The sequence below is a fragment of the Aquarana catesbeiana genome, linkage group LG02, assembly GCF_042186555.1.
Source record: "Aquarana catesbeiana isolate 2022-GZ linkage group LG02, ASM4218655v1, whole genome shotgun sequence".
NCBI lineage: Eukaryota > Metazoa > Chordata > Amphibia > Anura > Ranidae > Aquarana > Aquarana catesbeiana.
In genome coordinates, this window is record NC_133325.1 from 192,909,963 (window position 1) to 192,923,319 (window position 13,357).

General features: G+C 42.7%; 1 protein-coding gene across 1 annotated transcript in view; it reads right to left on the reverse strand.

Moving 5' to 3' along the window:
- RB1 (RB transcriptional corepressor 1) overlaps window positions 1-13,357 on the reverse strand; it is a 276,848-nt gene that overhangs the window by 35,155 nt on the left and 228,336 nt on the right. The window contains exons 19-22 of the mRNA XM_073614116.1: window positions 9,404-9,540; window positions 8,091-8,236; window positions 4,908-5,012; window positions 4,185-4,298 (exon numbers count right to left, since the gene is read on the reverse strand). Of these exons, the coding sequence (XP_073470217.1) occupies window positions 4,185-4,298; window positions 4,908-5,012; window positions 8,091-8,236; window positions 9,404-9,540 (502 nt within the window). The remainder of the gene's footprint in view (window positions 1-4,184; window positions 4,299-4,907; window positions 5,013-8,090; window positions 8,237-9,403; window positions 9,541-13,357) is intronic.

Consider the following 13,357-nt stretch of genomic DNA (forward strand, 5'->3'; position numbering starts at 1 on the left):
AATTAAAAGCACACACTAATTTTAGTAGTATAAGTATTATGTAGATGTAGAAAGTATTATGTAGAATGTATGTTCCTTGCTAAAGAACATTATTTTTTATCAAGTTGTTATAGGTAAAGTTCCACTTTAACCACTTCAATACCAGGCACTTAGACACCTTCCCGCCCAGACCAATTTTCAGCTTTCAGCGCTGTCGCAATTTGAATGACAATTGCGCGGTCATACTACACTGTACCCAAACAAATTTTTTATCATTTTGTTCCCACAAATAGAGCTTTCTTTTGGTGGTATTTGATCACCTCTGCGGTTTTTATTTTTTGCGCAACAAATAAAAAAAGACCGAAAATTTTGAAAAAAAACAAGTTTTTCTTTGTTTCTATTAAAATTTTTTTGTAAATAAGTACGTTTTCTTCTTCAATGACGGGCACTGATATGGCTGCACTGACGGGCACTGACTGGCACTGATACGGCGGCACTGATGGGCACCGATGAGGTGGCACCAATGAGGTGGCACTGATGAGGTAGCACTGACGGGCACTGATGATGGGCACTGATAGGCGGCACTGATGGGCACTGATAGGCGGCACTGATAGGTGGCACTGGTAAGCGGCACTGATGGGCACTCATAGGTGGCACAGATGGGCACTTATAGGCGGCACTGATGGGCACTCATAGGTGGCATTGATGGGCACTCATAGGTGGCATTGATGGTTACTTATGGGTGGCACTGATAGTTGGCACAGATGGGCATGGATGGGCACTGATAGATGGGCACTGACAGGTGGCATGAATGGACACTGATGGGTGGCACTGACGGCACTGGTTGTTTGCAGTGATGCCCCTAAGGGTGGCATTGTTGGGCATCACTGCAACATAATGGTGCCAATCAGTGCCCATTTGTGGGCACTGACGGCACACTGGGCACATGTGGATGGCCATGGGGTACATACCTGGCCATCCACATGCTGCCCCTTCCCTGGTGGTCCTAGTGGCGATCCCTGGTGGTCCAGTGTGGTGATCTGAGGGGGGGCTGCGCTGATAAACAATCAGCACAGACCCCCCCTGCCAGGAGAGCCGCCGATCGGCTCTCCTCTAATCGCGTCTGTCAGACGCGAGTGAGGAAGAGACGATCAACGGCTCTTCCTATTGACAGCGTGATCAGCCGTGATTGGACACGGCTGATCACGTGGTAAAGAGCCTCCGCCGGAGGCTTTTTACCAAGATCAGTGTAGCGGTGTGTCAGACTGACACACCGCTCCACCGATCGCCGCGATGCGCGCCCCCGGGGGCGCGCTGCGGCATGTTATCCTGCTGGACGTCATATGACGTCCAGTCAGGATAACACAACCACTTCCCGGACGTCAATCCGCTATAGGGCGGGCGGGAAGTGGTTAAGGAAACCATGATATTGAATTTGTTCTTAGACGTCACATACAGTATCTCACAAAAGTGAGTACAACCCTCACATTTTTGTAAATATTTTATTATATCTTTTCATGTGACAACACTGAAGAAATGACACTTTGCTACAATGTAAAGTAGTGAGTGTACAGCTTGTATAACAGTGTAAATTTGCTGTCCCCCAAGTGAAAATGTCAAAATTGGGCCCAAAGTATCAATATTTTGTGTGGCCACCATTATTTTCCAGAACTGCCTTAACCCTCTTGGGCAAGGAGTTCACCAGAGGTTCACAGGTTGCGATCTGGGGTCCTCTTCCACTCCTCCATGACGACATCATGGAGCTGGTGGATGTTAGAGACCTTGCGCTCCTCCACCTTCCAGTTTGAGGATGCCCCACAGATGCTCAATAGGGTTTAGGTGCTTGGCCAGTCCATCACCTTTACCCTCAGCTTCTTTGGCAAGGCAGTGGTCCTCTTGGAGGTGTGTTTGGGGTTATGCTGGAATACTGCTCTGTGGCCCAGTCTCCGAAGGGAGGGGAGCATCATTATGAACGGCTTCAGTATATCACAGAACATGTTGGCATTCATGGTTCCCTCAATGAACTGTAGCTCCCCAGTGCCAGCAGCACTCATACAGCCCCAGACCATGACACTCCCACCACCATGCTTGACTGTAGGCAAGACACACTTGTCTTTGTACTCCTCCTCACCTAGTTGCCGCCACACACGCTTGACACCATCTGAACCAAATAAGTTTATCTTGGTCTCATCAGACCACAGGACATGGTTCCAGTAATCCATGTTCTTAGTCTGCTTGTCTTCAGCAAAACTGTTTGCTGGCTTTCTTGTGCATCATCTTTAGAAGAGGCTTCCTTCTGGGAAGACAGCCATACAGACCAATTTTATGCAGTGCACGGCGTATGGTCTGAGCACTGACAGGCTGAATTCCCACCCATTCAACCTCTACAGCAATGCTGGTAGCACTCATACGTCTATTTCCCAAACACAACCTCTGGATAAGATGCTGAGCACGTGCACTCACCTTCTAAGGTCAACCATGGCGAGGCCTGTTCTGAGTGGAACCTGTCCTGTTAAACCACTGTATGGTCTTGGCCACCATGCTACAGCTCAGTTTCAGGGTCTTGGCAATCTTCTTATAGCCTAGGTCATCTTTATGCAGAGCAAGAATTCTTTTTTCCAGATCCTCAGAGTTCTTTGCCATGAGGTGTCACGTTGAACTTCCCGTGACCAGTATGAGTGATAACACCAAAATTTAACACACCTGCTCCCCATTCACACCTGAGACCTTGTAACCCTAACAAATCACATAACACCAGGGAGGGAAAATGGCTAATTGGGCCCAATTTGGACATTTTCACATAGTGGTGTACTCACTTTTGTTGCCAGCGGTTTAGACAATAATGGCTGTGTTGAGTTATTTTGAAGGCACACCAAATTTTCACTGTTATACAAGCTGTACACTCACTACTTTGCTACAATGTAAAGTGTCATTTTGTCAGTGTTGTCGCATGAAAAAATATAATAAAATATTTACAGAAATGTGAGGGGTGTACTCACTTTTGTGAGATACTGTATATACTAGGAATAAATGCTATCTTGGGCAAATGTTGGCTGGGACTTTCCATTGAGTGACTTATCAGATAGAGCTCCCCAGTGTTTGTCTGCTGAGGAACACATTGTCCCCATTCACAGCCCATCCTCTTGCATAACAGGGATGAACGGCTTATGGGAACAGGTACCAAGGTTTATGGGAACATTACAATAAACATAAAAATCTTTCAGACACTACAGCACATTCCTCAGGAATTACCTCATATCATAAATTAAATACATAAAACTTAAAGCTGATCTCCATTGTTTCATGTATCTTTAGAGTGAAACTTCGCCCAAAGGGGAAGTTCAGTTTTTCTGCCTCCCCAGCCCCTCCCCCAGCCATTACTACTTTTGGACAGTTTTCTATTTTTTTTGAGAGGGAGCAAGTACCCGGTTTTGACAGGTACTGGCATCCACTTCTGGTCAGAATGCCATGCTAGATCCACTGATAGTTCTACTCCCCCCTCCCTGCCCACAGCCTTCTGGGATATGTCACAGGTTTTAGAAGCCTTCAGGACCATTCATAAAGCGCAGCTCGTGCATGCACAGTGGGCAGTTGGCTGTGAAGCCACAGGGAGTCACATCTAGCTACCAGGCGGCAAGGAGTCAAATCTGGCATAGGGACAGAAAATCAGAGAACTACTGGCTCGGGAGAGGACAGCGCTGGATCAATGGACAGGTAGGTATTCTTTTTGTAAAAGCCAGCAGCTACAAATACTTTTCAATCTTTTGTTCCTAGGGTGAAGAACCGCTTTAAATATTTTTTTTGGACAAAGCTGATCCAAACAAACGATTTACTTTACTAACAGTTGTAGAAGCTGTGTGTGCTGTATAAACTGTATGTAGCTGAGGCTACATAAAGTAAACAGCGCTGTGTTACCTCAGCAGGATAGGAACTTCCTGTCCCTCTCCTGGAACAAAATCGAGTTGGGATGAGTGTCGCTCAGCATTTCACAGAGAGTTTTGTATTCTATGAATGAATACAAAGCTTCCTCTGATTAACTGAGGTGGAGCTCAGCCAATCACAACTGCAACGATTATTGAGGTAAATAGTTCATTTGGACCAGCTTGGTCCAAATGAACTATTTAAAGTTAAATGAAACACAGAGATCATCTTTAAATTAACAGATATTTAAAACAGAGCCATGTATATCACAACAAAATTCTCACCCTCGTAGAAGCATATTGCAAGATATTACTTTTTAATTTTTGCATAAAGACCAAATTGTAGAATACGATAATAGAGTCATGCCTTCCATCTCGGATCAAAACATGTTTGAATGTCTGCAAAATTAAACACATTTAGTGATACAAATAAAATACTGCTTATATCCATTGACAGTCATCCATATTCTATTTTACATCCACTATTTGCTATGCAAATAATTTCGTCAGCTTACATACAGTAACTGGACTGAGGTGTATGGAGTAAAGTAAATGCTAGTCTTATTAGCTTCCATTCCTGCACTGGATTTCAAAGATAAAGTAATGAAATCTTATCTAGGGGTAATAAGAGTTTCCATTGTTGGACACTGCACTCATTTAACCTCATGGGCAGCCTGGCAACCCAAAATCTTTGAGACTGATTGGTTTGGAAAAGTCTTGTTAGAATTTTTGTGGGCTACTACATACTGCTCGCAACACAGTGTTGTAATATCCAGTACACTTTTATTTTGGTCTCTGCTATTACGAATATGGCATCAATACCAAATATTGATGTTTCATATCTAGGAGTAAAGTACAGGATACAGGAGAGAATACTAAGACCAAGGGTTCTATGCTGCTATTTTAAAGTGATTGGACATGAAAAGGACTGGCAGATTTCTAACATAATTTGTGTACGGTGATCTAATTTCACGAAAATGCAAATACATAAACAAGAAAATCATTTACCTCTTGGTTTGTGTTTGTAAGCTGCTTGTATGCCGTAACAATAGTCTTGAATCGTAGATCAATGTTCTTTGCCTTACAAATGCCATACATAGAACACATCATGATCTACAAGGCAGAAAGAGAAAATCAGCCAGTAAACAAGCAAGCTTAGGGATTCTGACTGAGGAAGTAATTACTTTTATAGGAATTTTAGTATTAGGGTGAGAGACACCATACAAGTTCACTAGCAATGGGACATCGGCACAATAGATACATCAGTGTCACATTAATAGTAAGAACACTGTATGAGTAATTACCAGGCCTTTCCAAGGCCACCAAGCCTGTCTGCTTGGTGGCCGTATGAAACTAGGTTTCAAATATAGTTAAAGCAGCAATGGGATTATGTAGCAAACCATCCCTTTATGTAGGTTTCGATGCAAAGGGGTTCAGATTGGGGTGCAGTGTAGCTGAAAGGGTTTTATCTTTTGTGTGTGTCTTGGAGTGTTTTCCCGCACATCATGCATAGGACAGCCTAATCACTTGAATGGGCTGCCCTACATGCAACAAAAGCCCCAAAGAAGCTCCAAAACCTTTTTTAGAGTGGAGCATGGCACATTATTTTCACCATGGGTTTTGGCGCATTTGTAACACATTTGCTGCACGACCAAAAGTGGTCCAAGGAAGGAAAATTGCCAAACTGGCGATAGGGTCATTGGCGCCCAAGGCTCATTAATGCATGGGTGGAGTAAAGGCTAGCTCGTGTAGTCCGATCCCATAGAAGAGCTACTGTAGCTCAAAATTGCTGAAAAAGTTAATGCTTGTTCCGATAGAAAGGTGTCAGAATACACATCGCATCACAAATCTGATAGCAGTAGTCTCTTTCAGTAAGATATGCGCCCTGCTACACCACGAAAATGGTTCAAGAATGGTTTGAGAAGCGCAACAACTGAGTTTGAGGTGTTGATTTGGCCTTCAAATTGTCCATATCTCATTCCCATTGAGCATCTGTGAGATGTGCTGGAAAAACAAGTGTGATCCATGGAGGTGACCAGGCTAGGCTACAGTACAGTGTCCTGTGACACAGGAAGGCCGGCGAGGAACTGCGAGAGCACTAAGGAAAATGTTCAGTCTGAAATCTGGAAATATCACCCTCTGCGCCTAATTGACCAAAGGTCCAATTATCTAGGAGTCCACAAAGATTCACCGCCCATTAACACCAAAAAAGGGTTTTGCAGGCATTTTACTCCAAACAACGTGCGTAGTAGCAAGAGAACCAAATTTAGGAGGTCTAGATACACATATACACACACATATAAAAAATATTATAAACATATGTTTTTTATATGTATATGTAGAGGAAGAAGACTTGGGCAACCTTTCTCTAGACTTCTTGTGCTGAGGCAAGAATGTGCTTTTGCCTCCAGTGATATCCTTAATAATAATGTCAAGGGCCACCCTGAAGAAATGTCTTCCCTTGAAGATGTGCCTTTAAATGCAGTACCTGCATTCCAGTATTTTAACCAGAGTGCTCTGCTCTCAACATCTGCACCAACCGCTTCTTAGTAGACGATCCACTACTGTATTGGAGAGATCCTGACCATTATGTCGTGGTTTACCAAATCAAAGTCACAGCCAGAAAAGGGTGAAGATCAGGACCTGCCAGTAAAAACTGGGATTTAAGGAGAGATTCCAACTGCTGATCAGTAGAATCTTTTAATGTAGAACTTCTTCTCTTGCCCTAAATCAAGGGTTATATAGTTAATTACATAGATAACTAAGGGATCCCACGTGGAGAGCTGAAGTCCACACGTGTATATAAAACAAACAAAAAAAAAAAACAAAAAAAAAAAAAAACAAATTCACATGTAAAAGGCCACATAAACACTTTCAGTCCAAAATATTTTAGAAAATGTTGGATGCTGCTACAGCATAGCCCAAAGTGCCCAAGTCAGAATCTGATCTTCATTGAGTGCAGCTGGACCATCCAGGTGTCAATGGCAGGAGGAAAAAACTCCAATGAACAGTAGACAAAGTCTTTCATCAATAAAATGTATCTACTTACATTGAACTACTGAACATTGAATTAAGAACTCAGCTGTGTGCCCATGAGGAGGGGGTCCTGAATGGATGTGTGTTCTCTCCAACTCTTGGCCAGTGAGGAAAATAAGTGAACTGGGATCACAGACAGATACAGCTTCACCAGAGGAAAGCTGCACTGCCACCCACACACAGAGGGGAAGCTACTGGAGGAATTCCGCTCTTGGAAATGTTGTTGCTTAGGGGAATGTGTTTCAGGAAAGCTGTCCCCTTCATCAGATGCGGTAAGGTCTCAGGTACCTACAAAACCTAAACTGCAAGTCAGGGTTTAGTAGGTCAGAGATGGCAAATTTAGTATAGGTGGGCAGTAGGAATAGTTTGCAGATTAAAGTGCAACCTAGCTCATCACAATGCAGGAGTAGCAGTGGGGGAATGATTTTTCAACCCTAAATGGTGGGGGTGAGAGTGCTGGAGCGTGCACAACACTGCACTGAGCAGCTGACACCAGAGTTCAGTCCCTCAGTGTTAGCTCCCAGTGCTCAACCCAATTGTCAACAGCTTTGGACGTAAAAAAAAATCACTCAATGGCTTTATCGTCACCAGATCCTGGTCTGGAAAGCACTTTACCCAGAACGCAGTATCCAAATGTCACTTCCAAGCTAGTTCCCAAATACCCAATCCAGTGGGGTTACTCCAAAGGCCAAGCAGAGGATATGCTTTACTGGATAGCTGCAATCATAGAGACCAGCTCTAGCAGCAATGTAAAGAAGAAAATTCAATGAAGAAAAAAAAAAAAGGGATATCAAAAATAGGTTATACTTTTCTCAGCAGAACTGAAGAAACATCCATCCTCCTTGGGCTCTAGCAAAAAGCAGAGGCATCCTGGTGGTGGGAGGAGTACTCTGTTTTTTTGTTTTGTTTTGCAGTGTCCATTCCTCCTGTAGGCAGCAGTATAAATCACAGATGATAGACTCAGTGTGTACTTCAATGGACAAGAAATTAATAAAATATTTTAAAACAAGATTGTTTTTATTAAGTTATAAGCCCAAAAAATGTGTAATGTGTGCACTGACGAATAACAAAAAAAGAAAGTCCATGCTTAGGTAATATATACAAAATTATGCCTATCTACACAGGAATTTGTCTGCAAAAGTGGGAAATGATTACCTGGTCTAAGTGTCTGTCTCTCATCAGCTCATACTCATGCTGCAGAGTGTGCTGGAAAAGAGTCCAGATGATTTGCTCCAGCTCAGGGTGGTTAGATAACAGGCTGGAACATAAGCTGTTGAGTCTCAAGTATGCCAAGCGGTACACTAGATAGCAGAAAATAAGGCAGTTGGTCAGCACCTAATACAATGTACAATACCTTTCTATACCTACCAAAACCAGAGCTTTTAGAGAACTACATACAAGTTATTAATACTTCTTTCTAAGGTTCTGAAAATGGAGCTCCAGCTAATTGGCTCTTCTATTAGGCTAGAGTCCCAAAATAATTTGAAGTATGTGCCCATAATGTTCTTAGGTCATTAGGAGTGATTGGGATCTATGCACTGTCGGTGTCTGTTCTTACTACTGTATCGCCATGGCGGATATATGAAGCACACGGAAGAAGTACTTTCTTTCCCCACACAATCACACAGCTACAATGTGTGAAAAAGAAATGGATAAACAGAGTGTCATTATATTCTGAAATCTATGCTTGTAGGAGCCTTGGAAAACCTGACAAAAATGTAGAGCTTTACTTTTAACAGATCACAGTGGGTTCATGTGGCCAGTTTACATGCACTTAAAGAGTATATCATGCAAAAAAAAAAAACTATGAAGTTCACATCTACAATACAAGCACATTTCCCCATGCTTCATCCCTTCACAAAAAATACCTGCGGACCTGCCTTAAATACACTTCGCTCTTAAGCCCTGTTGTGAGCTGAAAACACACAGCTGTTTTGTGGACTAAGTGGTGTCAGCCATGCCCATTTATCTTTTGCTAAACTACTGAACCACTCCCAGATATCTAAAAACAAAGGCTAAACATTCTGCAGTTCAAAATAAAAACTAGGAAGGCAAAACTGCCTGAGATAACATGCTAGAGCCCTTTGTAACAGGGGTCACTAGGACCACAGCGATCTTGAGGTAGAAGACAAGAAGCACTCTGCCCCTTCTACCCTGATACCTATTATAGAAGGAATTCCCTTACTTGAAGTACAATGTTTCAAAGCAATAATCCAGTACTAAATCCACTGGGGCTAAACCAGAAGCGGCCAACCATCTCCAGTTCTTTAATTATGTAGACTCTTTTCAATAAAAAAAACAAACAAAAACAAACATAGTTCTATCTTTATAATATATATATATATATATATATATATATATATATATATATATATATAAATGATTCATCAATAAAAAAAGATATTGCCTCTCAGCTACAAGAGCTGGTAACTATGAAAAAAGACAATTAAATGTGACAATCCATATACCTTTCTTGTAAAACAATGACAGTGAGGTAGATCTCTGCTGAGGTTGTGGCGGAGCAGGGCCCTGTCCATTTGTACTGGATGAGGTAGGGGCACTAGTGCCAGCACTCTGTTGTGTTGTTCTTGAAGGTGACAAATAGCTGAAAATTACAGAACAGATATTAGTACATTTGGTGCATGTAACAAACTGCTTCAACACTAAATATTTGCATCATATATTTAAACTGGTTGTAAACCTCAGACATGAAATATGAATAAAGAATACCCCTCTATAGTGTGCACTTGTCTTAATTCGTATCATTTCTGTCAACTGCTTTGTTCCTGTGCTATCAGCATGACCCACTTCTAACAAGTTTTCCTGACACCAAGAGAAAAAAAAAAAAAAAATCAATGACAGGGGAGGGAATTCCAGCTGAATGACAGCCTTAGCTCTGTTCCTGTGTGCAATTGGGATGTGTCCCTTGCCTCCAATCAGCTCGCAGGGCTCTCCTCACTGAGCTCTACAGAGTGTAACTTCAGCTCTCTGCCTCATTTTTTTCGACAGCTCAGACAACCTTTATAAATTCGGGGCTTTGAACGACTAGAGAAGACTGCAGATAAACAGGTATAACTTATATAGGAGGACTGGTTTCATCTCTGTGTATCACACGAGAAGTCACTTTATTGGATAGATGTAAGGGTTTACAACCACTTTGAGGCTGGGTTCACACTATTGTGAATTGGATGCGGGGATTCTCTACATGCAATTCGCAATAGCAGGAGGTTCTGACCGGCTCTCTATGGAGCCGGTTCACATATCTCCGCTGCAATTTGCAAAGGAACCCTGTGTGTCTTTTGATCCGTATTCAGCCAAAAAATTCAGGGTGAAATCTGACCTGAAATGGTGAACCAGGATGCACCGGAGCCCTGCTGTAAGCCGCATGCGGCGATATTGTGAGCCCAGCCTAAAGCAGAACTGGACCCAACCCCGAAAATTGATATGAACTAAAAAAAAACTATCCTGCTTTGAGCTCACTGGTGTGCAGCAAGTTCTGCACTGAATGCTGCCTCTGCTGTGTTTGTCTCATCTCCCATCCTCTTTTGACAAACAAAATTGCTGTCAATATATGAAGACATAAAATAAAAAGAAAGCACAGATCCTAGCACAGTGAAACCTATTATTATAGATCCAAATTCACAAAAAGTAAATTTACATTTAGATGAAATAAAACAATCACATGATTAAATGAAGGACCTGTGTGTAGCCATATACTCCTCTGTGAATCTGTCAGGATCTCGCTCTCACATGAAGGCAATTACTCTGAGAGATGAGATATATATACAGTGGATTAAAAAAAAAAAAAAGTCTACACTTCCCTGTTAAAATGTCAGGCTTCTGTGATGTAAAAAAAATGAGACAAAGATAAATCATTTCAGAACTTTTTCCACCTTTAATGTAACCTATAAACTGTACAACTCAGTTGAACAACAAACTGAAATCTTTTAGGTGGAGGGAAGAAGCAAGAAAATGTATTATCAGATTCAGGTCTGGGCTCTGGCTGGGTCATTCCAAAACTTTAAAAGTGACACTAAGGCCCCTTTCACACTGGGGCGGTTTGCAGGCGTTATTGCGCTAAAAATACCGCCTGCAAACCGCCCCTAAACAGCCTCCACTGTTTGTTCAGTGTGAAAGCCCGAGGGCTTTCACACTGAAGCGGTGCGCTGGCAGGACGGTAAAAAAAAGTCCTGCGAGCCGCATCTTTGGAGCGGCGAAGGAGCGGTGTGTTCACTGCTCTTAAACCGCTCCTTCCCATTGAAATCAATGGGACAGCGCGGCTATACCGCGCCTATAGCTGCGCTGTACGAGCGTGTTTAACCCTTTTTTGGCCGCCAGCGGGGGTTAAAACCGCACCGCTAGCGGCCGAATACAACCGCAAAAACGACGGTAAACCAGCGCTAAAAATAGCGCTATTTTACCGCCGACTCCCCCACCGCCCCAGTGTGATAGGGGCTTAAAGGTGCAGCTCATTTTGCACAGAGTGGCCCCGAACCTGCTCTTCTGGGGTCCCTCGGCAGCTCTCTCAGCTCCTCCCCACATCAGATAACCCCCCTAGGAGAAGCGCTCTCCCGGGGGGTTACTTTGCGGGCGCTTTCCCCAGTCCAGCATTCGGCGTCCATAGGCCGAGTCCAGCATATGGATGCTGAATGCAGGACTTGGCCCTGCCCCCCCAGGCGGCCGCGTCATTGGATTTGATTGACAGCAGCGGGAGCCAATGGCTGCACTGCTATCAATCTATCCAATCAACAGCCGAGAACCCCCTAGCAGAGAGACAGCACGTTGCTGTGGAACAAGTTTGAGGGGTCAGGTAAGTAAAACGGGGGGGGCTGGTCACGGGCAGGTGTTTTTTCACCTTAATGCATAGGATGCATTAAGGTGAAAAAACACAAATCTTTACAACATCTTTAATCTTCCTCTGGTGAAGCCATTCCTTTGTTGATTTGAATGTACTGAATGCTTTGGGTCATTGTCATGCTGAAAGATGAAGTTCCTCTTCATGTTCAGCTTTCTAGCAGTAGCCAGAAGGTTTTGTGCCAATATTGACTGGTAATTGGAACTGTTCATAATTCCCTCTACCTTGACTAAGGCCCCTGTTCCAGCTGCCACCACCATTCTTCACTGTGGGTATGGTGTTCTTTTGGTGATGTGCAGTGTTGTTTTTGCACCAAACATATTTTTTGGAATTATAGCCAAAAAGTTCAACCTTGGTTTCATTAGACCATAACACATTTTCCTACATGCTTTTGGGAGACTTCAGATGTGTTTACGCAAAATTTAGCTGGGCTTGGATGTTTTTCTTCGTAAGCAAAGGCTTCCATCTTGCTACTCTACCCCATAGCCCAGACATATGAAGAATATGGGAGATTGTTGTCACATGTACCACACAGCCAGTTTTTGCCAAATATTCCTGCAGCTCCTTTGTTGCTGTAGGCCTCTTTGCAGCCTCCCCAACCATTTTTCTTTTCGTCTTTTCATCAATTTTGGTGGGACCTCCAGTTCATGGTAATGTCACTGTTGTGCCATATTTTCTCCACTTGATGATGACTGTCTTCACTGTGTTTCATGGTATATCTAATACCTTGGAAATTCTTTTGTACCCTTTTCCTGACTGATACCTTTTAACAATGAGATCCCTCTGATGCTTTGGAAGCTCTCTGCGGACCATGGCTTTTGCTGTAGGATGCAACTAAGAAAATGTCAGGAAAGACCTGCTAGAACAGCTAAACTTTATTTGGGGTTAATCAGTGGCACTTTAAATGATGGCAGGTGTATACTGACTCCTATTTAACATGAGTTTGAATGTGATTGCCTAGTTCTAAACACAGCTACATCCCCAGTTAAAAGAGGGACTGCACACTTATGCAACCACATTATTTTCCTTCTTTATTTTTACTTCCCCCCCTAAAAGGTTTGTTTGTTTTTCAGTTGAGTTGTACAGTTTATAGGTCACATTAAAGGTGGAAAAAGCTCTGAAAGGATTTAGCTTTGTCTCACTTTTTTACATCACAGAAACCTGACTTTTTTTATTTTATTTTTTTTAAATCAGAATAAAGTTTATTAACTTTTATCAGTACAATAAACAATGCACATTCCGAAGTATTACATTTATACAATACCTGCACAGATTACAAAGCAGAATAATGTTCTTGTACACAGCCAAAGCAAGTTTATAAAACAGATTGAACCTAAGAGGTCATTAGTCGTTATATCTCACAGTGTATGCATCCCTAGATATGGTTTAGGAAGACATTCTCATCAGATCTCTTCCCCAGTACTTTAAATTAAACTCACTCCAAGGGTGAGGACACACTGAGCGGTTGAGTTCCCATGTTAAGTCAATAGCTTATCAAGAATTAAGTCCAATGGAGCCAAGCCAGGAGTAGCTAGTCAGCATCCCCAGATCTTATCGAACCAGGTCG